This window comes from Chiloscyllium plagiosum, chromosome 10, assembly GCF_004010195.1.
Source record: "Chiloscyllium plagiosum isolate BGI_BamShark_2017 chromosome 10, ASM401019v2, whole genome shotgun sequence".
Lineage (NCBI taxonomy): Eukaryota > Metazoa > Chordata > Chondrichthyes > Orectolobiformes > Hemiscylliidae > Chiloscyllium > Chiloscyllium plagiosum.
Window position 1 is genome coordinate 91,334,767 of NC_057719.1, and position 27,957 is coordinate 91,362,723.

At 41.9% G+C, this 27,957-nt stretch overlaps 1 protein-coding gene across 2 annotated transcripts in view; it reads right to left on the reverse strand.

Moving 5' to 3' along the window:
* Positions 1-27,957, reverse strand: part of LOC122553898 (tau-tubulin kinase 2-like) — a 308,413-nt gene that overhangs the window by 254,875 nt on the left and 25,581 nt on the right. For both annotated transcript variants that reach the window (XM_043698390.1, XM_043698389.1), the window contains exon 2: positions 19,385-19,544. In XM_043698390.1, coding sequence (XP_043554325.1) covers positions 19,385-19,492 — 108 coding nt within the window. In that variant the 5' untranslated portion in view covers positions 19,493-19,544. The remainder of the gene's footprint in view (positions 1-19,384; positions 19,545-27,957) is intronic.

A 27,957-nucleotide genomic window follows, 5' to 3' on the forward strand; every position in this document is an offset into this window, starting at 1 on the left:
ATAAATTTAAGGTGAAGGTTGGAAGGTATAGGGGAGATGTCAGGGGTGGGTTCTTTACCCAGAGAGTGGTGGGGGCATGGAATGCGCTGCCTGTGGGAGTGGTAGAGTCAGAATCTTTGGTGACCTTTAAGCGGCAATTGGATAGGTACATGGATGGGTGCTTAAGCTAGGACAAATGTTTGGCACAACATCGTGGGCCGAAGGGCCTGTTCTGTGCTGTATTGTTCTATGTTCTATGATTCAAGATTCTGGGCACTAACCAACATGCAGTTTACAATGGTCATTCTAAAAGATGAGAGACTTAAACAATCCAGGTCTTTTTCAGTATATAATTTCAGTTGTATCACACTGTAAACGTTTACTATAAATTATGTGTCTTAAGATCTTCTACGCCACAACCACCTAGTGCTTCCAAATAAATCTGTTGGACTATAACCTGATGTCGTGATTTTTAACTATAATCTATGGAAAATAAAGAGCATGAAAACATGGGACGGGTTAAAGCATGAAGACCACTGGCGATCTGTTGCGAGGGGGTCTGTGGTATGCTATTCTCTTCAAAAGGTCACTGTGGCAGGATTTGATAAGAATAGTAGAATGCTCCTACACCGGTTAGCAGAATCAGGTTGGGGCTGAAAGGTCACTATGGCGTGATGAGATAACAATAGAGAGTAAAGTCAGCCTCACCTGCTAAATATCATCATGGCATGTTGGGACAGGTCGTGACAATAAATATGTAGGACATGACATTAAGTATTTAATTAACAGTTAAGCGTCAACCTGCTTGAGACATTGACATTAAAATACCTAATCATGACATTAGAATAATATTAAGTAGGATCTGGGATGGAAGACTGTTGTTGCAGAGGTTGACAGTAAAATATCTAATCATAACATTAGAATAATAAAGTTGAATGTAAGAAAAACCACAGTGGCAGAAGTAGAGACAATGGGAACTAACATTATTGGTTTATTGTATAGCTGGAGTGAAGTAATACTGATTAACACAGTTGGACATGCTGATAAGCTGACAAAAACATGCTAAAAAAGGTATAAAGAGCCATGGACCCTGAGGTTCGAGAGCATTCAAGAATTTGTTTTCCAAGTGTCATGGTTTTTTGTTTGTAAATAAAAGACCTACTCCTTAAAGGGCTCTCCGCGTCGCCTGGTGATTCTTTACATTTTCTCCACGACAAATCACAATGGATAGAAGCAGCTCTTCAGCCCATCAAATCCATACGGTCAAAAACATATTACCTAAATTCATCCTACTTTCCTGCACTAGGCTTTGCCTGGACTGTTATCTCATTTCAAGTGATCATCCAAGTGCTTTTTCAAGGTTACACCCCCACCCTTCAAGCTGTGCACTCTAGAGTTTTTCCTAAAATGCCCTCTAACTCTCCTGTCTTTCACTTTAAAATTGTGCTCCCATGTTAGTGACCCTTCAACTTAGGAGGAACAACTGCTTTCTATTCACCCCCTCCATGTCCTTCATAATCTTGTACACCTCTATTAAGTCTCCTCTCAATCTCCTCTGTCCTAAAGGAAAACAACCAGTCTGTCGAATCTCTGTTCATAGCTGAAATGCTCCATCCCAGTAGCATTCTAGTCAATCTCACTTGTAGCCCCTCCATTGCAATCACATCCTCCCCATAACTCAGTGAGCAGAACTGCACACCGTACTTTAGCTCTGGCTGAACCAAAGTTTTGTGCAGCTCCAGCATAATCTCTCTGCTCTTAATTAATGCCACAATTGATGTAGGGAAACATCCCATATGCCTTCCTAACCATCTTATTAACTAGTCCTGACACTATCAATCAGTGATCTGTGGAAAAGCACCCAAAGATCTCTCTATTCCTCTGAGCTCCCTCGTATCATGCTATTCACTGAATACACCCCTATCTTGTTCCTTCTTCCAAGTGTACGACCTCACTTCCATCGGACTCATCAAATGAGATTAAATTCTATCTGCCATCAATCTGCCAAACTGACCAATTCATTTATATCCTGCTGTGACCTTCTTCCTCACCATCAACCACCTATCCAATCTCTGTCATCTACAAGCTATCATCCTCCCTACATTCTCAACTATATTTATGAATACCACAAAGAATAAGGGACACAGTACCATTTCCTGTGGCACACCACTGCACACTGGGCTCCAGTCACACAAACTGCCTTTTACTACCACTGTCTGTTCCCTGTCACTAAGCCAATTTTTGACCTATTTGTCAATTTATCTTGGATTCAACGAGCCTTTAGCTTCTTTATTAGTTTTCCCTGTGGGACCTTGTCAAACGGCTTTGCTGAAATTCATATAAACTGTGTCAACTTCCCTACCCTCATTCATACACTTGATACCCAGTAGAATGTTTTGAGGAGGTTTTGTTAGGTATGACTGCCCTCTGACAAAGCCATGCCTGATCAAACCTTAACTCTCTAATTGAAGGTTAATTTTCTCCTCCACATTTTTCCAACATTTAGATTCACGGATCAATCGTTCCCAGATCTATCTCTACCACCCTTCTTGTAACATGGAACCACATTAGCTGTTCTCCAGTCCTCTGGAACCTCATCTGTACAAATGTATAAGTAAAACATGTTAACAGCTGCTTCTCTATCCATGGATGCTATCTGACTTGCTGAGCAGTCTTTCGTCCAACTAGTCCACGCCAATCATAACCCCAAACTAAACTGGTCCTACCTGCCTGCTCCTGGCCGATATCCCTTCAAATCTTTCCTATTCATGTACTTACCTAAATGTCTTTTATACATTGTAATTGTACCCACATCCACCACTTCCACAGAAACTTCAATTCACAAGGAAACGACCCTCTTAAAGAATTTCCCCTTATGTCTGTTTTAAATCTCTCCTCTCACCTTAAAAATGTGCCCCCAGTCTCAAGATCCCCCATCCTAGGGAAAAGACAACTAACATTAACTCTATACCTCTCATTACCTTATAAACGTCTAATAGTATAAAAAGAAAGATAACCTATGCTCTAGTGGAAAATGTCCCATCCTGTCCAGCCTTTCTTTATAACTCAAACCTTCCATATCCAGCAGCATCCTGGTGAATCTCTTCTGAACCCTCTCCACCTTAATATCGTTATATAACTGGGTGACCAAAACTGGACAAAGTATTCCAAAAGAGGCCTCACCAATCTCCTGTACAACCTCAACATGACTTCCCAACTCCTGTACGCAAAGGACTGAGCAATGAAGGTAAGCATGCCAAACATCTTTTTAACCACCCTGTCTATATGACGCAAACTTCAAAGAATTATGTACCTACACCACTACAATACTACCCATTAATTGTTGTCCGAAAATGTAATACCTCAATTTATCCAGATTGAACTCCATCTCCCAATTTTAAGCCCATTGACCCATTTGATCAAGACCCCTTTGTAATCTAAGAAAGTCTTTTTCACTGTCAATTCTAAGACCATAAGATATAGAAGCAAAAATTAGGCCATTCAGCCCACTGAATGGTGGAGCAGACTCAAATCATGGCTGACACATTTCTCAACCCAATTCCTCTGCTTTCTCCCTGTAACACTTGACAGTCAAGAACCTGTCTCAGTCTTAAATATACTCAATGACTTGGCCTCCACAGCTTCCTGTGGCAGTGAATTCCATAAATGCACCACTCTGTGGCTGAAGAAGTTTCTCCTTCTCTCCATCCTAAAATGTATTCCCTTTACTCTCAGACGGTGTCCTCGGGTCCTGGTCTCTTACTGATGGAAACATCTTCCCAAAATCCACTCTGTCCGGGCCGTTCAGTATTCACTTTCAATTAGAACGCCCGCAACCCCCCCCCCCCCGCCCCCAATCCTTCTAAACTCCATCAAGTATAGACCCAGAGTCCTCAAACATTCCTCATGTTAAGCTGGTCATTCCTGAGTCCATTCTCATGAACCTCCTCTGAGCATGCCTCAGGGCCAGTACATCCTTTCTGAGATATGGGGTTCAAATGGTGCACACAATACTCCAGATATGGTCTGACCAGAGCCTTACAGCCTGAGAAGTGCATCCCTGCCTTTATATTCAAGTCCATTCAAAATAAAGTGCCAATATTTAATTTGCCTTCCTAACTACTGACTCAATCTGCAAGGTTATCTTGACAGAATCATGAATTAGAACTCCCAAGTTTCTTTGTACTTCAGACTTTTGAATTTTCTACCCATTTAGAAAATTGTCCATGCCTCTATTCTTCTTACCAAAAAGTGTATGACCTCACACTTACCCATGTTGTACACCATCTGCCACTTCTTTGCCCAAATCCTTCTGCAGCCTCCCCGTCTGCTTAATATTACCTGTCCCTCTATCTATCTTTGCTTTATCTGCAAGCTTAGCTAGAATGCCCTCACAGTTCCTTCATCCAGATCGTTAAATGTATCAAGTAAAATGTTGTGGTTCCATCACTGACCCTTGCGGAGCACCACTTGTCACTGGCTTCCATCTGGAGAAAGACCCTTATATTCCCACTCTCTGCTTTTTGCCAGACAGCCAATCTTCTATCTATACTAAGCACCTTGCCGAACACCCTAGGCCCTTATCTTACTCATTAGCTTTCTATGTGGCACCTTCTCAAAGTCCAGGTAAATAACACACATTGGCTCTCCTTGGTCTAACCAGCTCATTACCTTTCTCAAACAATTCTAGCAGATTGGTCAGGCATGATTCCCATTGATGTAACCATGCTAATTTTGCTTATGTGCCATGCACTTCCAAGTATTCAGAAATCACATCCTTCACAATGGACTCCAAACTCTTACCCACAACCAAGGTTAGACTAATCAGCCTGTAATTTTCTATCTTTCGCCTTACTCCCTTTTTAAACAGGGGTGTCACATTAGCGATTTTCCAGTCTTCTGGGATCCTCCCCGACTCTAGGGTAGAGGTTGGTACAATTATAACATTTAAAAGGCATCTGGGTGGGTATACGAATAGGAAGGAGTTAGAGGGATATAAGCCAAATTCTGGTAAACGGGACTAAATTAAGTTAGGATATCTGGTCAACATGGACGAGTTGGATCAAAAGATCTGTTTCTGTGCTGCACATGTCTATGACTTGATGTTCCCATACAGACAGCCTATGCACAGCTTGATACAGCCACACACCCTCCAGAAGGAAACGCTTGAATGCTGTTTCTGCTGATAATGCACCTTTCAGCCCATCAGTAAAGTAACTCTCCCCGGTCACTGGCCTGCAAATGCAGCAATTTTACTTTGGTGGTTCCTGCCAGCTTCACAGAACCTTTAAGCTGGGAATTGGCAGCCTAAGCACTCCAATAGCCTCAAATGACAAAACAAAACTAAAGGCATGGACTTGTTAAACACAATGAACGTGAGAATTTCACTGAAACACTGACTTGGGTATTACTAACCAATGCGCTCTATATTCTCATCCAAGTCATTTATGTAAATGACAAACAAAAGAGGACTCAGAACTGATCCGATTGGAACACCGCTGGTGACAGACCTCCTGTCCAAAAAGCAACCCTCCACCATCACTATCTCCTGTCATTAAACTAATTATGTATCGAATTGGCAAGCTCACCCCGAATCCCATGTGACCTAACTTTATTAATTAGTCTACCACGCAGATCCTTGTCCGAAGGATTTACTAAAATTCAAGTAAACAACATCTACAATCCTTTTGTTAACTTCGTCAAAAAACTCAATCAAGTTTGTAAGACATAAATTTCATCGGGGTCGTCAGCATGGTTTTGCACAACCAATTTTATTTTCCTCTCCAAATGTCTATAAATCCTATATTTCATATTTACCTCCAACAATTTACCCACAACCGGAGTCAAGCTCACAGATACCCAGTTTATCCTTATAACCTGTCTTTAAAAAAAGTACAATCTTTCTTAAAGGTACATTAGCCACCCTCCAGTCAGCAGGTTGGTTTATCATGTCAGCAGCAGTCAAAACCACCAAACTATTCTAATCCCATCTTCCAACACTTGTCCAATAGTCTCGTATGTCTTGGCATTACAAGATTTAGATCTAAACACTTCTTGAATGTTATGAGGATTTCTGAATCTCTACCACCCTTATAAGCAGTGAGTTCTAAAGTCCTACCATCAAGTGAATGAAAAAAAAGTTACCTCACATTTCCACTAAACCTTCTACCTTTCACTTTAAATCTATACCACCTCATCATAGATCCCTCCACCAGGGGGAAAAGTTTCTACCTGTGTATTCTATGCCCTTCATGTATCTCAATCATGCCCCCTCTCAATCTCCTCTGCTCTAAAAGGAAAATAATCCTGTCTGTCTTAAGCCTCATTATTTTCACATGAAAACATTTGTATTAAACCAATAAATTCTTCCTCAATTTTTTTTAAGTGTCCTTAGGCTTAAAGCATCATCAAGAACACAGTTAGGAGCAAGGAAACTAGCAGGGCAGATGCAAGAATCAGACACAGGGCAATTCAATACTATGGAAACCAAAAGAACTACAGAATTTGCTGGAAAACCTCAGCAGGTCCAGGAAGACCTGCGGAGAGAAATCAGACTCTTAATTCAATGTTAACTCTGATTTCTCTCCACAGATGCTGCCAGACCTGCTGAACTTTTCCAGCAATTTCTGCTTGTGTAGTCAATGCTATCAACTGGATTTGCAGCCACCCATTAGACCAGGATCAGAACATGTAGAGCTAATATAGCTTTGCTGGTTTGTCTGCTGGTTCCATCAACTCCATTCCACCTCCAGGTCATGTTTGCATTAGATAAGGTTGTCAAATGTGTAGAATTATATCCCTGTTAAGAGTAAGCAGCCAATTAGACTCAATAAAGAGCTAAGTCAGGGTAATTCTTCAGTTGTCTTTGAATACTTAGGAGGGAGGGGCTAGTTTACATGGCTGGAGGTGGATACCAAATTCAGGCCACCACCTCTGTCTGCCGACAGACTCATCCACAGAATGATTCTCCTCCTGCAGTGGGGACCTAAAAGCTGAATTTATTTTTAATTCAACAATTTTAAATAAGCATTGGAGAGAGAGTGCTTCCATTTTGAAGTATCCTCGATCTCTCTCACTTTCCTTTCATCACAATCTGCTGCATCTTTCAGGGTGAAAGGTCTCAGATTGGCTCTTGTATTTTGAAAACCTGGTAGCTATCCTTAACTGAATGACAAATGTGCCATCTGGTCCTCTGACTTCCATGGGAAATCACAGGAGAGCAATGCACAAGCTTTTTCCCTCCCAAGTGTCCCCAAGGGAAAATCCAGACCTATCAGTTTTCCCAACAGTTTCCCAACAGGACTTAAAGACAGCATTGTGCTACATTTCCACGTATACCACAGAATCTAGTGTCCTCGAAGATATGCACTTTAGCTAATTAGTGCCTTGTGATACAGGACTGCCACTTTAAGTGCAGATGATTAATTGCAAACAATGCCCCTGCAGCACAGCTCACGTCTTATGACTTCAGAATGCTAATGAAACCAATAACATAAAAATGACAAGTCTCAGATTTCTAGCCTTCACCTTTTCGAAGGTTGTCAGCCAGTATTAGTAAAAAGATTGGCTTACATTTCAAGCAAGCAATTTTTTTGGGGGGGTTGGGTAGAGAAAGCGAGGAGAGAGAAGGAATGGAGAGGAAAATCAATCAAATAATGATATTGTCTGCCAGGAATTTGGTATTTTAATCTTATCAATTTAATGGGCTTCACATACTTTGTGTACATTAAAGTGAATATCAATCTGTGTAGTGGCACAGATTTTCAAAAAACAAACAGGAAAAATAAACCTCCAAATGTTACGTATCCCCCTTGCGACTGCTATGTGATGTATTAGAAACAATTTATTTTTGTCAGCTTAATCTGGACAAGGAACGTCTCGAGAAACAACTGAACAAATTAGTCTTGAAAGAAACACAATAAGTTGTAAACTAGCTTTGCAGGTTGGAACAGTGCATTTGAGATGTTAAAGTCAGAGGGATCACTGAAGCTACCAAGTGTTATTTTCAATTTGTTGAAATATTCCTGTGTCAATAGGCTTTTCATCCACTCATGAGGGACACCTGATCCACATAATGTAGGCCAATTCAATCAGTCCACTTACAGACTACTCAAGCCAACTTTATTCCCCACTCTAGCAAATCCCAATAGTACTTTCTGCTGAAGCACATTTTACAGTGTCCTGGAGACAGAGAGAAAATGTAAAACCTACAATATCTCAGCAAAAAAGCAAAATCTCCCAAGGTTAAGAGAATATTGACGGAAATGAAGGACTAGACTAATAAGACTATTAAATTCTTGTAACTACCAACACAGCACAGCTCTCCATTACTTCCATGCTGTAAGAACGAGTACCTCAAAGTCAAAGTCAGTCAGTCATTAATGAGCCAGAATTTGCTCCATATAAACACAGATAAACTTAAAGCTTTTGATGTTGTCAGCCCCACATCACTGTCATGCTTCAACCTGAGTGAGCTGCCAAGGAAAGGAAAATAGTTCGAGTAGCAGAAAAGTTCAGAGCTTTAAATCCCACCACCTACAAAGAGTGCATGAACATTTTTGAGTCACTCTGACTCCAATGTTCAAAATACATGGGATGGTGGACAAATTCACCCCTGAAAGCCCCCAAAAGTCAGGAAAATTCAATTACAAGGGCAACGAACCTAAAGAAAGGTTACTGCATATATAGGAGAGAGAGAGAGAGATGTGCAGCAGGAGGAGCAGCTCACCCAGTCACAGATTTTGACCTTGCTGGTTCTTCAGTCTCTGAATCTGTGACATCTTTAAAGCAACATTGAACACCTACTTGGGAATAAAATTTACCACTTGGGACCAGATAGAAAGAAAATTAAAATTTAAAAACAAGTTACTTTTTTGCTCCAATATTCTTGATGCTCTGAGACAGGCCATTTCTCCCTATTCTCTAGTCCTTCATGGTGATGGGTCTTTATACTAGAATGGAATTTGCCTCTCTTCCTCCTGCATCCACTCCTGGGTGTGCATCAATTAATTCTGAAGAAACAGCACTTCTTCACCTGTGGCACTATCAAGGTTTTGAGAATCTTATGGGGGTTACCAATGTTTGAGTGCTGAGTGGGACAAGCAGCAGACAACACGAAGCTGGCAATGACAGAGACAGTGAAATTGAGAAGTAACTGAAAACAAACAGTTACAGGTCAGTTTCCCATTACAACAACTCCAAATCAATCTTTCAGACAGCAACCAATGTTTTCACAGATCCTGCAGGTGGCTCTAAAAAGGATCTTCAGATTTATTTTGATTTCCACTTAACTCATTCTATGCTTGACTAATGCATTGGTAATGAGAGAAGGCTTTACCGCATTCAAGATCGCGACTGGAATCATTGCTCACAGTTCAATGACCAATCTATATGCTTTTCCTCTGGGAGTGGTAGAAGATGTGATTTCCCAAGCTCTGCAATAATTCCCACCTCTATCGAAACTCTGCCCCAATTCCTAAATAAAATTAACAGCAGGACAATTGCAGCAGCTTTGCAAAGGGACCCAAGCACTAGAAACCCAACAGCACCACGGCCAGAATATGACATCTTGGAGGGATGTATAGCAAGAGATGATTAGTGGAATAGGGAACAGTGAGGCTATGACAGCTTTTGGAAAGATGAACAAGAATTTTAAAATCAAAAAGATTTGTGTTAGAGTGGGAACCAACGTGGGATAGCGAGCTCACACTGTTCTAGATTTGAAGACCAGCCGGGGATGCATTAGAATCGTCGAGTATACAAGTAATGAAAGCATGACAAATGGTTTCTGCAAATTCTAAGATAAAATACACACACAGGCACACTCACAGGAATGGGTTTTGTTACATATGCTGCTTTATCTTAAAGAAAGAAACCCTAGAAGATTCAACAGAAACTCAAAGTAATGATACTACATGACTCCACTCTCATTAACTTCTTTATTGGGTAATGAAAACATAGCCCCTGAGAAAATCTCAAATATAAACCTTCAAAATAAATATTGACCTTGCTTCTTACCTCAACTCATTATCAACAATTAGACTTAAGTTCTCTCTCAAACTCCTTCTTTCCATCCTTCATAAATTCTTAACTGTCCAAACACTTCTTGAATCCCACGTTTGATTGAATCCCACTCAGTAGAACCCCACTTTTTGCTGATATACCATGGATCCCCATTCCACCAATAGACAAACATCAAAATATTTATCTACAATGACATCTCGCCAGTCCCAGCCTAACTGTCTCCGTATTGTGTCCTACCAACGGTCTCACTCAGATCTCCTTAACATCCAATTCTTCAGCAATTTTGATATTCCCATCTGGAACACCTTCAAAGATGGTTGCTTTCTCTACTTTGCATTTGACTGATAAAACGTCATTTCAAATTATTTCTCTTTAACTATATTTGGTCACTTTTAAGCAACCTGTAACAACTTTCCTCCGGCATGCTTATTGATGCCAAAACACCCAAAGAAATTAAGGTTGTAATGAATTAGTTAGTTAGTTAAAACTAAGTGTTCTATTTCTAATGATTAAGTGCGTTAGCCATGGAAAATGCAGGGTTACGGGATATGGTAGGGAGAAATCGGTCTGGGTGGGATGCTCTTTGGAGGGTTGGTGAGGACTTGTTGAGCCAAATGGCCTGTTTCCTTACTGTGGGGATTATATATATAATATCCTGTGGGATACTGACACAGACATGGAGAGGCCATTCTCTTCTACTGGAGATTCTCGATCTAGGGGTCACTGTTTACAATCAGGGTTCACTTATTGAAGACAGAGATTAGTTCTGAAAAGGTGGTGGCAGCAGTGTCCTTGAATATCTACAGCTCAGTAAGGGGCAGATCCTTGTTTAGCAATAGGATAACAGGGCGTCAGGGTAAGCAGAAATGTCGATTTGAGGTCACAAATCAGATCAGCCACGATCTTGTTGAAGGATGGAGCAAGTTCGAGGGATTAAATGGCATACTTCTGCTCCTAATTCATGTGTATGTTGTCACCAATTCCACAAAAGAAAAATTGATGCTCAATATGAAAGAGTCAATTTTATTGAACTGGCGGCTGAATCAAATGTCAAAAATCAATGACCAGGCTTCAAATTATTGGAAGTCACAAGCGCAGTGCCCTTATATATACTAAAAAAGTCTTCCAAAAAGGCATACAAAAGACCACCCCTCAACATACTTTAAAAAAGTCAGTGTACATGCATTGAACACTTTATAGAACATAGAACAATACAGCACAGAACAGGCCCTTCAGCCCTCAATGTTGCGCCGACCTGTAAACTAATCTAAGCCCACACCTCTACATGATCCCATCATCATCCATGTGCTTATCCAAGGATTGTTTAAATTTCCATAATGTGGCTGAGTTAACTACACTGGCAGGCAGGGCAATCCATGCCCTTATCACTGTCTGAGTAAAGAACCTGCCTCTGACATCTGTCTTAAATCTATGAAGCCTCAATTTGGAGCTATGCCCCCTTGTACAAGCTGATGCCATTATCCTTCTTCGCTATCCACTACACCTCCAATTTTGGTGTCATCTGCAAACTTACTAACTAGACCTCTTCTGCTCACATCCAAATCATTTATATAAATGATGCAAAGTAGTGAACCCAGCACCAACCCTTGTGGCACTCCACTGGTCATAGGCCTCCAGTTCGAAAAACAACCTTCCACCATCACCCTGTCTTCTACCTTTGAGCCAGTTCTGTATCCAAATAGCTAGTTCTCTCTGCATTCCGCGAAATCTAACTTTGCTAACCAGTCTCCCATGGAGAATCTTGTCAAACGCCTTACTGAAGTCCATATAGATCACATCTACCGCTCTGCCCTCATCAATCCTCTTTGTTACTTCTTTCACTGTCTACCCTATCTAATCCTTTGGTCATCTTGTGCGTCTCTATCAAATCCCCCCTTAGCCTTCTTCTCTCCAATGAGAACAGACCCAAGTCTCTCAGCCTTTCCTCATGAGACGTTCCCTCCAGGCCATGCAACATCCTGGTAAATCTCCTCTGCACCTTTTCCAATGCTTCCACATATAATCCTCACAGTTTCCTTCTGCAAGCACATTATGGCTTCCCCAACACAGGATCAGTGACTTTCGCATTTTTGCAGTTTTCAAAGATTACTTCTGACTCCTCACTCCCAATCACGGCTGCTTACTAATTCCTAGAATATATTCCTGAATTTGTTCGTCAGTGACTTTCGCATTTTTGCAGTTTTCAAAGACTACTTCTGACTCCTCACTCCCAATCACGGCTGCTTACAATTAGTAATTCAGGAATTACTAATTCAGGAATATATTCCTGAATTTGTTCTTCCAGATCAATGCCATCGAACTGCTCAACTTCTTTCTTGCAGTACAGTTTAAAAATCAGCAATCTGAACATGCAGTTTTCCCTTGTCAGTGTCTCTTTTCCTCCAATTGAGGATGTTATCCCAGGTTATTGTCATTTTGTCAGCTATGAAGCATTTCCCACCCTTTCACAGCGGAAGGCAGTCAGCTAGGTGGAGCGCCCCATTCCCATTGCCAAAGCCCACCTGTCCGCCTAACTTGTCTGCATTCACAAGACAACACAGAGGACCCATCGCATTCTCCTTGGAGCCAAATACTGCCTCTCTTGATGGTGTCACAAAGTTGATGGTTTTCTGATTGGGCTGGCAGTTTTCAGAGTCAGGCTGCCATCCTTAATTGGATGCTTGGCCTGACAACAATTAACTAAGAGGCCAACACAAGGAAAATAGGCACCATGGTCCATCTGCAGCTCAAAGTCAAACTCATGGCGCAAGAGGTACATTACCTGTGCACTTGAGAAATATAAGGGATTCTGAGTAATCTAAGAAGGAGGACGGGAAAAATTTCTGGCTTTTTTTTTTGAGGTATTTTAGGTATTGGAGGTGATTTCCTCGAATTTCAGGAGCAGCAATTACTATTTTATATGCTGTTACATTATTTTGGAACTTTGGAAAAAAAAGTCAAAACAACTGCAGTTTAAAAGGGAGAAGAGCAGACAAAGGAAGCACATGGTGAGGACAGTGCAAGAGAGAGAGAGAGAGAGAGAGAGAGAGAAAACCTGCACAGTTACCGCCTTTGCTGTTTGAATTCGTGTATCGCTGGACATCGGAGTGCATCTGGGAAAATTAACCAGCAGTGAAATCCACAACTAATCTTGGAGGAACTGTTGGGCGAAGTTCACAGCACAGAATCAGATAAGTTAATTGTTGTTGAAAATGTGTTGCTGGAAAAGCGCAGCAGTCCAGACAGCATCCAAGGAACAGGAGAACCGACGCCCCGGGCACAAGACCCCCCCCCCCCCCCAGGAACGAGGAAAGTGCGCCCAGCAGGCCAAGACAAAAGGCAGGGAGGAGGGACCCAGTAAGTCTATTTCCAAATACAACACCTGAAAGCTCTGCTCAATATGTTTAGTAGAGTCATAATTCAGATTAAGAAATCTGCAATTAAACTGCCAATGTTAAACTGCCTGTGCAGTGAAGAGTAGAAAAGCAATAAAGGGAATCCTGCGAATATTGCATACGTGTTCATTATGCTACTGATCAGACCTTAGGGTTCAAAACTCTTTCCTGATTGAAATCAGCACTTTCGTTTGCTACAAGTGATTGATGGCTATTTCAGTTAATACTTTTGTCTAATGATTCAGTTTAAGTAATAAACCAAAATAGTAAGAGTGGCAGAAGAGTAGCTTAAATTTCAAAAAGGATGATCAAATATGGGATGAATCAATATTGTCTCCAGGTCACTAACAGCTCTGATTAACCTATTGTGGCAATGGAAGCATGGAACGTGACTTCAACATTGGGAAAAGCCCATGAAAGAGAAGAAACAGAGATCTTGAAACACATTCATTATGCACACCAGCTCAGAAAGCTGAAACGTATCTAAGTTTGACTGAAGATCGCATGTTTTTACAAGCTAGCATGCCTGCGTATAAGAGTGTGGTGCTGGGAAAACACAGCAGGTCAGGCAGCATCCTGAAGAGCATAAGCTCTTCATCAGGAATGAGGCTTGTGGACCAAGGGGGCTGAGAGATAAATGGGAGGATGGGAGTTGGGGCTGCGGGGAAGATAGCGGAGGTTGATATAGGTAGATGAAATTGGGGGTGAAAGTGATAGGTCAGAGAGGAGGGATAGTAGATAGGTGGGATGGAAGATGGACTGGTAGGACAGATCAACAGGGTGGTGCCGAGTTGGAAAGTTGGATCTGGGGGTTTTTTTTTGGGGGGGGGGGGGGGGGGGGGGGGAGAAAAGAGGAGGGGATCCACATTGGTTGGAGGGTCACACAGCAGAAGGTGAAGCATTCTTCTTCCAGGCGTCGGGTTGCTACAGTATGGCAGTGGAGGCGGCCCCCCAGAACCTGCATGTCCTTGGCGGAGTAGGAGGGGAAGTTAAAGTGCTCAGCCACGGGGCAGTGGGGTTGTTTCGGGGCAGTGGGGCTGGTGTCCCGGAGATGTTCTCTAAAGCGCTGTGCAAGTAGGAGTCCTATTTCCTCAATGCAGAGGAGACCACAAATTGGGAGCAACGGATACAGTAGATGACGTGCGTGGAAGTACAGGTAAATGTCTAACAGATGTGGAAGGCTTCTTTGGGACCTTGGACAAAGGTAAGGGGATGGGGGGAGAAGGTGCGGGCACAGATTTTGTAAGTCTTGCAGTGGCAAGGGAAGATGCCGGGAGGGGAGGGTGCACTGGCGGTTGTGGACCTAACACACGAGTCGCCAGAAGGTATGGTCTTTACGGAATGCAGATAGGAATTCGGGAGGAAATTATATCGCTGGTGGTGGGATCGGTTTGTAGGTAGCGGAAATGGCATAGGCAATCTCATCACCTCAACTCCTAAACCATACACTACCTCATCACCTTAGGCGATCTCCCACCCACAGCCTCCAACCTCAGTCTGGGAACCCCGCACCACCCGCTTCTACCACCTATGCAAGATTCACAAACCTGACTGCCCAGTCAACCTATCATCTCAGCCTTCTCTTGCCCCACCGAACTCATCTCTACATACCTTCACATTGTCCTAACCCCTAGTCGAGGAATTCCCCACCTATGTTCATGACACCACCCATGCCCTCCACCCCCTCCATTACTTTTGTTTCTCCAGCCCCCAATGCCTTACCTTCACCATGGACATCCAGCCCCAATACAAATCAATCCACCAAGACGAAGGCCTCCGAGCCTCCCCCACCCCTCATGTTGACTGATAGGGAAGGGCTGTAGATGTCATATACATGGACTTTAATAAGGCATTTGATAAAGTTCCCCATGATTGGCTGTGAAGGTGAAGTCACATGGGGTCCAGGGTGTTCTAGCTAGATGGATAGAGAACTGGTTGGGCAACAAGAGACACAGTACTAGTGGAAGGGAGCTTCACCAAATGGAGACCTGTTAGCAATGGTCTTCAGCAGAGTACCACTGTTGTTTGTGATACACATAAATGATTTGGAGGAAGGTATAGGTGGCCTCATTAGCAAGTTTGCAGTTGACACGAAGATTGGTGGAGTAGCAGATAGTGAATGGGGACTGTCAGAGAATACAGCAGAATATAGATAGATTGGAGAGTTGGGCAGAAAAGTGGCAGATAGAGTTCAATCCAGGCAAATGCAAGGTGATTCATTTTGGAAGATCCAATTCAAAAGCGAACTATACAGTAAATGGAAAAGTCCTGGGGAAAATTGATGTACAGAGATTTGGGTGTTCAGATTCACTGTTCCCTGAAGGTGGCAACACAGGTCAGTAGAGTCGTCAAGCAGGCATACAGCATGCTTTCCTTCATTGAATGAGGTGTTGAGTACAAGAGTTGGCAGGTCATGTTACAGTTGTATAAGACTTTGGTTTGGCCACATTTACAGTTCTGGTGGCCACATTACCAAAAGGATGTGGATGCTTTGGAGAGGGTGCAGAGGAGGTTCAATAGGATGCTGCCTGGTATGGAGGGTTGAAAATGTGTTGCTGGAAAAGCGCAGGTCAGGCAGCATCCAAGGAGCAGGAGAATCGACATTTCGGGCATGAGCCCTTCTTCACCACCTGATGCCTGAAGGAAGAAAGCCTCATCTTCTGCCTTGGGACCCTCCATCCACAGTGCATTTCACCAGTTTCCTCATTTCCCCTCCCCCCCCTCCCCATCCTATCCTAGATCCAACCTTCCAACTCGACACTGTCCTCTCGAGCCTCCACCTTCCTTCACACCTATACACTCCACCCTCCTCTCCGACCTATCATCTTCCCCCACTGCATCCTCAGCTACCTTCCCTCCAGCCTCATCCACCTTCCATTTATCTCAGCCCTGTTGGGCCACCCTCCAATTCCTGATGAAGAGCTTATGCTCGAAATATCTATTCTCCTGCTTCTCGGATGTTGCCTGACCGGCTGTGCTTCTCCAGCACCACACACTTTACTCTGATCTACAGCATCTGCAGTCCTCACTTTGTCCCGTGCTTGTGTTTAATACAATCCTGCAATCAGGTATTATTCAATTTTAGTCAAGCAATGTTCTAAAGCATTAGGACAAAACAACAATCCTGCAAATCCCTTTAACTGATAGGTACATATTAATGCATTGCTGTAAAAAGTCTTTTTTCTTTAAACAGATTATGTAGTTAGAGAAAACAATTATAATACTTGATAAACTCTACAAAAACAAACCTCTTATCAATATTTCACGGTGTTCAAATATAAATCAATTTCTTAAAATCATCTTTTTTTTAGATTACTTACAGTGTGGAAACAGGCCCTTCGACCCAACAAGTCCACACTGACCCGCCGAAGCGCAACCCACCCAGATCCATTCCCCTACATTTACCTCTTCACCTAACACTACGGGCAATTTAGCATGGCCAATTTACCTAACCTGCACATTTTTGGATTGTGGGAGGAAACCGGAGCACCCAGAGGAAACCCACGCAGACATGGGGAGAATGTGCAAACTCCACACAGAGAGTCGCCAGAGGCGGGAATTGAACCCGGGTCTCTGGCGCTGTGAGGCAGCAGTGCTAACCACTGTGCCGCCCATAAATCTTTTCACAAAATTCTACATTTGTAACTCGTGGGGATATAATGAGCAGCTCAGTGGTTAGCACCGCTGCCTCACAACACAAGGGTGACGGAGATTTTTTGAAGAACTAACAAAGAGGATTGATGAGGGCAGAGTGGTGGACATGATCTATACAGACTTCAGTATGACAGGGCTCTCCATTGGAGACTGGTTAGCAAGGTTAGATCTCATGGAACACACGGAGAACTAGCCATTTAGATACTGAACTGGCTTGAAGCTAGAAGACAAAGGGTGGTGGTGGAGGGTTGCTTTTCAGACTGGAGGCCTGTGACCAGTGGTGTGCCACAAAGATCAATGCTGGGTCCACTACTTTTCATCATTTATATACATGGTTTGGATGTGAACACAGGAGATATACTTAGTAAGTTTGCAGATGACACCAAAATTGGAGGTGTTGAGGACAGCAAAGGTTACTTCAGATTACAATGGGATCTTGATCAGATGGGCCAGTGGGCTGAGTAGTGGCAGATGGAGTTTAATGTAGATAAATGCGAGATGCTGCATTTTGGGAAAGCAAATCTTAGCAGGACATATACACTTAATGGGAGTGTTGCTGAACAAAGAGACCTTGGAGTGCAGGTTCATAGTTCCTTGAAAGTAGAGTCACAGGTAGATAGGATAGTGAAGGCGGCATTTGGTATGCTTTCCTTTATTGGTCAGATCACTGACTATAGACGTGGGAAGTCATGTTGCGGCTATGCAGGACATTGATTAGGCCACGTTTGGAATATTGTGTGTAATTCTTGTCTCCTTCCTATCGGAATGATGTTGTGAAACTTGAAAGGGATCAGAAAAGATTTACAAGAATATTGCCAGGGTTGGAGGACTTCAGCTATAGGGAGAGGCTGAATAGGCTGGGGCTGTTTTTCCTGGAGCATCAGAGGCTGAGGGGTGACCTTTTAGAGGTTTATAAAATCATGAGGAGCATGGATAGGATAAATAGACAAGGTCTTTTCCCTGGAGTGGGGAGTCCAGAACTACAGCGCACAGGTTTAGGGCGAGGTGGGAAAATATATAAAAAGGACTCAAGGGGCAATTTTTTCATGCAGAGGGTGGTGCACGTACAGAATGAGCCAGAGAACGTGAGAACTGCAGATGCTGGAGATCAGAGTTGAAGTTGGAAAAGCACAGCCAGTCAGGCAGCAACTGAGGAGCAGGAGAGTCAACGTTTTGGGGCATAGACTCTTCATCAGGAATGAGGGGGTGGCACAAGGAGGTTAAGAGATAAATGGGAGGGGGATGAGGCTGGGAAGAGGGGGGGGTGTTGCCAGCCCTTCTCCCCACCTTATGCCAGACCCAACCTTCCAGGTCAGCGTCATCCTCTTGAACTGTCCTAGCTATCCATTTTCCTTCCCACCTATCCACTCCAACCGCCCCTCCAACTCATCACCTTTACTCCCACCATCTACCTATGTCATTCCCAACTACCATCCCCCCCAGCCTCACACCCCTTGCATTTATCTCTCCAGCCCCTTAGGCCATCCCTTCATTCCTGATGAAGAGCTTCAACTGTGGAATGAGCTGCCAGAGGAAGTGGTGGAGCCTGGCACTATTACAGCATTTAAAAGGGATCTGGATGGGTCTATGTAGGAAAGGTTTAGAAGGATGTAGGCAACATACTGGCAAATGGAACTAGATTAGGTTAGGATATTTGGTCAGCATGGATGAGTTGAGCCTGAAGGGTCTGTTTCCATGTTGTACATCTCTATGACCCTATGATCCGGGTACAAATCCAGACTCAGACGACCATCTGTGTGGAGTGTGCACATTTTTGCCTTGTCTGTGTGGGTTTTCTCTGGGTGCTCTGGTTTTGTCCCACAATCCAAAGATGTACAAATGAAGTGAACTGGCCATGCTAAATTGCCCATAGTGTTCAGGGATGTGTAAGTTAGGTGCATTAGTCATGGGAAATGTAGAGTAATGGTTTAGGGGAATGAGTCTGCATTGGATACTCTTTGGAGGGACGGTGTGGACTTGTTGGGTCTGTTTCCATATCGTGGGATTCTATGACAATTAACACTTCAACTAGTTTCCATGAATTCATAAGAAAACAACTTAAAATTGGAAACTAATTTGAACTCAAATGTAAACTATTTCTTTGAAGTTGCTAGACTGACATTTAGTTAAACATGGTGTTTTTTAAAACCTAAAAAAGATGTATGGATTTCCAAAGGCAAAAAAAAAGAGCAATAACTCAAAATCAATTACTGAATATAAAATGTAATGCAACTGAACAAATATGATCACATTGTATTTAGAACTGCTAAACAAAAACAGAAATGTCAGTTAGCATATTTTCTAAAGCACACAAATTGTCAAATTATACTTACCACTTTCCATCGTTCCTTTACTAGGAAACTGACTGACAATATGTCAGGCTGTTCACCTCCCCCGCTCATGTCTGTGGTCCCTTTTGGAATAGCTGCTATGCAATGCATAAGTCAGCCTGGATCTTCAGGGTTCCAAATGCAGATTCCATTTAACCCGAGGCTAAAGAAATTAACCAAAACAAAACCAGCACTTTTAATGAACAATAAGTTTACTTCTTACATATTATATTCTTGCAGAAAACTATAAATACAACATACAAAAAGATTGCACTATGATATACAGAAACCGAAACAGCATGTGTTTCATCACTAGGAAATAGCGTGCATATTGCGCAATACAAATGTGCCTGAATCAAAGTTTAACACAATATAAAAACAAAATAGGGGAGGCTGGTCATCTCAAAATAAAACTAAGCACTGGATAAACTCAGCAAGTCTGGCAGCATCTGTGAAGGAACAAACATTTACGGCTGAGTCTAATGTGACTTTTATTGAACACTTCAAGAGTCATATTTGACTCAACATTAAACATGTACCTGGTGAAGCTGCCTTCTGGCCAGACGTGATGGACATCCAGTGACCCGGCATGGTGGTCTCAGCCAGGCATTGTGAACTTTTGCATGGACTTCTGGTCTTGAGCTGATTCTTCAGGGTGAGGTATCACCATGACTAAGCCTTTAAGTAATGTGTGAACTTTCAACTTCATTTCTATATTTTCTACTTTAAACTAAGAAGGGGTTACTGTAGTATAATCGCTGCAATGTTTAACTTTTAACTTAGCACTTTCTCCCTACCTTGTTCTTAAGACTATATACCTTGGCACTTGTACACAAGATGGTGCCTCATTAGGCATTACACACTTTTCACTGTACTCCTGTACTTGAGTACACATGAAAGTCAAATTCAAATCAAAATCATTAACTTAAAATCATTATGAAACACAAAGTGAACGAAATACTCAACAGACCAGATAGTATATTAAGGAAGAAAGTTGATGTTTCAGACTCAAACATTTATTTCCAGCATTCTGTTTCTACTTTAGATTTCCATTACCTGCAGTATTTCACTTTTGCTTTCATGCTATACACAGGGTTAATGAAAATTTAGAGTTTGTAAAATCATTTTAAAACAAGAAATGGTCTGGTCGCCTCATAACAAGAAAGACAAAGCTTTAGAGAGGGTGCAGAGGAGATTTATCAGGGTGCTGCCTGAACTGGAAGGCATGTCTTCTGAAGAAAGGTTGAGTGAGCTTGGGCTTTTCTCATTGGAGCTAAGGAGGATGAGAGGTGACTCGATAGAGATGGACAAGATAATGAGAGGCATAGATAGAGTGGCTAGCCGAGACTTTTTCCCCCTGACTGAAATGTTTATCACGAGGGGGCATAATTTTAAGGCGATTGGAAGAAGGTTTAGGACAGATGTCAGAGGTCAGTTCTTTACACAGAGTATAGTGGGTCCATGGAATGCATTAGGGACATTTAAGTGACTCTTGGATAGGTACATGGAAGTTAGTACAACGAAGGGTATATCGGTTAGTCTGATCTTAGAGTCAGATAAAGGGTCAGCACAACATCGAGGGCCGAAGAGCTGTACTGTGCTGTACTGTTCCATGTTCACCTTTCTTTTCAGAACACAAAACATAAGAGGATTAGACCATATAGCCCGTTCAGCCTTCTCTACCATTCAATACAATCTTGGGCTTCAGCTCCACTTTGCTACCTACTTCCCATATCTCAATTGCTTAAGTGACCAAATATCTATCACAACCTAAAATATATTCAATGATGCTACATTCATAACCAAGTCCTGAAGTATTTTAAATTCTTCCATAGAATTTTTTCATGGCCACCACTGATGATATAGTTCCAGGTCACTGGCTTGAGGAGGACTTGAAATTGAAGTTGGTGATGCTCCCATGCGTTTGCTGCTCTTGTCCTTCTAGGTGGCAGAGGTCACAGGTTTGGAAGGTGCTGCCACAGGAATGTTGGAGAGTTGCAGCAGTGCATCTTGTAGATGGTATACACTGCTGTCATTATGCAATGGTGGAGGGAGTGACAGTTGAATATAGTTGATGGGGTGCCATCAAGTGGATTGCTGTATCTTGGATAGGGACAAGCTTAAATGTTGTTGGAGCAGCACTCATCCAAACAAGTTGTGTGTGTTTCACCACACTTGCAGATGGTGCACAGGTGCTTGAGGTAACATGGGTGTGGCAAAAGGCAAGTTACACTTGACAGAATTCCCAGCCTTTGATTCGCAATCTTTTCAGTCAATAAATTTCTCATCTCAGTCCTAAGTGATCAGTTCCCTATCCTGAAACTATGCTCTCAAATATATCAAAGTTGACAAAGCAGAAATAAATTTTGTACAAAAGTGATTTTCTAACATTCTTACCTCCTAAATAATGATAGCTACACTTTTCTATATCTTCATCAACATATCATCAGATTTACAAATTTTCCATGACTGTTAAGGAGAAAATTTGAAAAATGCCTTTAACATTATTTTTGTTTTACAAAAAGAGCTAATAATAATTCATGAAGGTGACCTGTAACAGAGGCCAATGTTGAACTGGTTCACCATCATCCTGATGTAATTCATCACATGCCTAAGCCTGGAAAGTCATGCAGTTATGATTCAAACCCATAACAATTTGCTGACAGGATTTTTCACTGACAAATCTTCCTACAGTATCTCTGTACTCCCTCACTTGTCATCAGAAAAGTCTGCAATTTTATACTGAAAACCTGTTAGATGTGCACAACAAAATAGCACAACACAATGATCCAAGTTATGAGTTATATTTCCCATAAATACAGTGGAATTTACCATTGATCAATTTACAACACAATAGATAGAAAGTAAAAGGTTTAGAGCAAGTCAGAAACAAGTTAACTAAGAACATGATACTGAGAAAAAAGTTAGGAAGGCAAAATATCATTTAAAATGGCCCTTGTCGAAATTGAGATGAAGGAACGGTTCAGGAGAACAACAGAACAGCTTTCTAAATTTCCACCATCATTAGCCTGGCAAATGAACAGCACCAAATATCATCTGAAGAGGTCTCTGAAGATCAGTGTGAAAACAGTCCAACATAAGCCTTCTAGAGCTCATTTCAAGAAAATTCATGATCTGTTTCAAATGCATTTCAAAAGCTTTTAAACTGAGAAGGCAGTAAATAACAGCATCAAGATTCCAAGCTACATGGGAGGAGGAAGTCAACAAGTTAATTCAAATAACAAATCAAAAATGTCATCACCAAAACCCAGAATGACTAGCAAAGATCAAATCCAAAATACCAAATTTGAGTGTCTTTGAAGTCTCTCAAAATATACTACAACAGTCCCTTGCAGTGAGTCACAGAGGGTCAATTACAAATTCAAGAATTGCAAGAGATCTTCCAAACTTCCTGGTGTACAGCTATACCTGACCAACAAGATCATGACTGATGTAATATGGCCTTCACTCTCATGCTTGTTCCCCAAACTATGGATGCGGTTATCAATTAAAAGTCTAACTCAGCCTTGAATACATCCAATAACCTAGTGTCTATTGCTTGCTAGATGGAGAATTTAAAGTGAATGGTACTTCGAACAATTTCTGCTTCATCTCCATCTTCCACTCAGACATCCTTGCAATAAAGGTCAACATTCCAGTTGCCTTCAGAATAACTTGCTGTACCTGCATGCTGACATTTTGTCATTCAGTTACAAGGACACCTGCGTCCCCCTAGACTGCAGCATTCAGGATGTTTCTCTATTTAAAAAATATTCTGCTTTTCCATTCACCCAAGCAAAGTAGATAAGGGTACTTCTCCCATTCACTTGGCCGGTTTCCTCTATAGAGACTCATTGTATCCTCTACTTGCTTTTTGCCATCAGCAAATGTGGCTAAAATACAACTAGTCCCTTCATTCACATAATTAATATGACTGTAAATAGTTGAGAGTCATGCTAACCGATGCAGCATTCCACTTCTGGTATCAATTATTTCCATTATACATAAGAGTACATTTATAATGGCAACCAATTATCGCCAGAGTATTTTCAGGTCACATTTTTAACCTACAGTAACATTTGTTCAATTGTGTTAGTGCCTTCATTAAAATTTTTAATTGAAGGTTTATTTTTAGACTGTGGACCAAAACCAGACAAAATATGGTTTGAATTAAGGGGACAAAAGAATGGTTGCAGTTTTTAAAAAGCATTTTTGTTGGAGCTATTTACAGTTTGCTAAGCAAGTAAAGTTAACCAGAAGATAAGAAACTAGGTTACTGCATGGGGGACAAAGCCAGACAAATTGTCTCCAATTGTTTGTTCAAAGCCAACCTACACAACCACACTGGTTACTTATCCACTGATCAATTGGTGTGGATGAGAGAGAACAAAACAACAAGGTTTGGACTGAGTAAGAGACCAGTTGTGTCTCATCCTGACAAAATATCTCTATATCTCTCTCCTATGTGAAAGCTACCTGAGAGTCCAGTTGCTGCTAACTGTTCTCACCCCCCCACCCCCTTTACTTAAACTTTTTTTTAAGCATACTCCAACCTAAGGGAGAAAAAAAATGAAAGCCCAGATTATTCAAAGGAAGAATTCTCAACTGGAAATTGAAAAACAGAACTTTGTTACAATCAAGTTGCGTCATCATCAAGAACTAAAAATACATTGGTGGAATCTGGAAGATACCTTATCAACTCCTGTATTCCTGATCAACACTATGCAACTAGTTTCTCATGGCCATCCATGGCTTTTCTCCCCACTGTTAAAATGCATGCGCCTACATGCATCCATCCAGTTGGTTAGGGTTTCAAATTTTAAGTTTCATATTTCTTTATTATCATTGGTTAAAGACAATTTGTTCACAATAAATAGTTTCTTCTGGTTAAGTATATGAATTAGTGGCATTTATTCTTTTGACCTCAGTTGGTCAGCCAGATAAACTGGATTGTTTAACTTAATATTTTCGCATGTGATATTTTTGGGAATAGCAGGCCTCGATTTCAAGCACATGACTCCAGTGTATCATGACAAAGATGTATGCATCTCTCAAAAAGCCCAGGATTGGAGCGGATATTTCTGGCAAGAATTATAATTAAGCAGTATTTTTGTGTGCAATCTGTAAAGATGTAACAGTCAACAATGAATTGGCCATGCTAAATTGCCCGTAGTGTTAGCCGAAGGGGTTAACGTAGGGGAATGGGTCTGGGTGGGTTGTGCTTTGGCGGGTCGGTGTGGCCTGTTTCCACACTAAGTAATCTAATTTAATCTAATAGCAATGTTCAATATTGCTCATATCATGCTGAAACTGTTCTTAAAATCTTTTGGATGACCTTGGAAGAATTTTAAAGGTTGAATTAAAAAGTTATTTTAAACCAATACGATTTGAGAGAAACAGTGCATGACAGCATTCTAACTACACATCTTTTAGGCTCTGTTTTGACCACTCATTAAATCAGCCGGAGCTTGGAACATTATGACACATCAGGAGCAGGTAAGTTACCTGGATGCTTCACTCTCTTTCCATTAACTATCTCAAATTTGTTCAGTGGTCAGGAATAGGAGGGAGTGACTACAAGCAAGGCAGTTAGAAGGATCCATAAGGTAATTCTGCAGCTTTTCTTCTCCACATCCACTCTATCCAGGTCTCTCAGTATTCCCCGAATTTCAATCAGATCCCCTCTCATCCTCTCAACTTCTAGTGCAGTCCCATAATCCTCAACTTATGCTTCCACTGATGTGGAGGTGCCGCTGTTGGACTGGGCTGACAAGGTCAGAAATCACACAACACCAGGTTATAGTCCATCAGATTTATTGGAAATCACATGCTGCTGCTCACAAGAGATGAAGGAGCAGTGGTTCAAAAGCTTCTGTTTTCAAATAAACCTGTTGGACTATAACCTGGCGTTGTGTAACTTCTGATGGCTTCCAAGAGAAGAGATTAGGACCCAAGGGTACAGCCTCAGAGTGAAGGGATGACCCTTTAGAGCTTGGGAAAGGGATCAAGGGATTTGGAGAGAAGGCAGGAGAATAGGATTTAGAAACATATCAACCATGATCAAAATGGCCTAATTCTGCTCCTATGCATTATGGATTATACAAAATACTATTGGGTCCTGTTCTGATCTGTTATAGCCTGTATCATCCTAGATAGCAAAAGATAACTTTTATCCACTGAAAATCATCTTCATAAAATCCCTACAGTGTTGAAAGAGGCCATTTAGCCCATTGTGTCCACACCGACCCTCCAAACAGCATTCCACCCAGATTCAGCCTCCAACCCTAGCCCCGTAACCCCACATTTACCAGTTACTTTGCTTATGGATTGTAGGATGAAATCAGAGCACCTGACAGAAGCCCACACAGAGATGGGGAGATCATGCAAACTCCACACAGCACACTTCTCTGCCATCTCTTTCAGCATCACCTCCAACATTCTACAAGGGGCTTGTGGGTGCCTTTGCTATGGAAATCAAGACCATCCAATCAGATGTCTCTGTGCATCCCTCCCTTCCCAGAGGCAACCACACTAAACCACCAGTAAAACTTCATCCTATTATAAAAACTACAGTGATAATTAGGTGAACGGGCAAACTGTGGTAGATGGAGTTCAACGTAACTAAGTATGAGGTTGTCAGTTTTGGACTGAGAAAGGGTATATCAGAGTATACTACATGGAATGAAGTTAAACACAGTGGATAGCAACAAAGTCTAATGGGTTCAGATATAGATCTTTAAAACACCAAGAACAGGTGCACAAAATTATCAAGGAGGCTAATGGAATTCTGGCCTTCATACCTAAAGGACTGGAGTATAAGAATGCAGAAGTTATGCTGTAGCAATAATAATAATAAAAAAGACACTCTGCTTAGACCCCATTTCGAGTATAGAGCAGATCTGGGCATCACACCTTAGGAAGGATATGACCTTCGTGAGATTACAACGTAAAATTATACCTGGACTTCAGAGGTTTATTACTGCTTTTATATTCATTAACATGTGGACATCACTGGCTAGACCAGCATTTACTGTCCATCCCTAATTGTTAACCACATTACTGTGTATCTGGAGTCACATAAAGGCCAGACCAGGGGAGGATGACAGTTGTTTCCCTACAGGACATTAGTGAAGCAGAACAACTTTTCCTGACAATCGACAATGGTTTATTGGTCACCATTAGACTCAATTCCAGATTTTTTTTTAAACTAAATTCAAGTTCCACCAAGTTCCTAGAATATTCATTACCCAGATCTCTGGATTAGTAGTCTAGCGATGATATCACTACCTCCACTACAAGAGGTTAGACAAGTTAGGCCCGTTTTCCCTCAAATCTAAGGGTGATCTGATCAAAATCTTCCAAATATTAACAGGAAACATCAGAATAAATAAAGATAAGCTACTTTCACTGGTTGGAGATTCTAGAACCAGTGAGCACAGTCCAAGAACTAAGACTAGACCATTCGGGAGAGATGTTCAGAAGCACTTCTACACAAAATAGCAGCTGACACTAAAGCACTTGTGGTTTGAAATCTGAACTAGAGATGTACAGCAAGGAAAAAGACCCTTCAGTCCAACTTGCCCATGCTGTCCAGATATCCTAAATTCATCTAAGCCCATTTGCCAACAATTGGTCCAATGCCCCTGAACCCTTCCCTATTCATATACCCATCCAGATGCTTTTTAAATGTTGCAATTGTACCAGCCTTCACCACTTCCTCTGGCAGCTCATTCCATACACGCACCATCCTCTGTGAAAAAGTTGCCCCTTAGTTCCTTTTTAAATATTCCCCCTATCACCTTAAACCCATGCCTCTAGTTTTGGACTTCCCAATCTGGGGAAAAAGATCCTATTCATGTCCCTCATGAGATCTTTGCTTAACAAAGTGCATCTAAGAGATATGAGCCAAAGGCTGGTATATGGTGTTAGGCCACAGATCAGCCATGATCTCATTAAATGATGGAACAGGCTTGGACTGGATAGCCTACTCCTGTTCCTGTCTTAATTCCTTGAACACACTACCTATCAATTCACATTTTTGTTCCAATTCCATGCTTGAATTCCTCCAGAGATACACCTCTACTTGCAGTCCTTAAAGGATTTAAATGAAAATCCCAAATGATATCCTTTGCAAATGTGACAAAAATGAACTCTCCTCCTCATCCGGTCTGCAGTCTTTCACAGGTTTGATCAAGTCATTCTCCCACGAGGAGGTTGAACAGTTCATCTACTTCACCAACACCTTCCACCCCGACCTCAAATTCACCTGGACAGTCTCGGACTCCTCTCTCCCCTTCCTCGACCTTTCTATTTCTATCTCAGGCGACCGAATCAACACGGACATCTACTACAAACCGACTGACTCCCACAGCTACCCGGACTACACCTCCTCCCATCCTGCCCCCTGTAAAAACGCCATCCCATTCTCCCAATTCCTTCGTCTCCGCCGCATCTGCTCCCAGGAGGACCAGTCCAAAATACGTACAACACAGATGGCCTCCTTCCTCAAGGACCGCAATTTCCCCCCCGAAGTGGTCGACGGTGCCCTCCACCGCATCTCCTCCACTTCCCGCCCC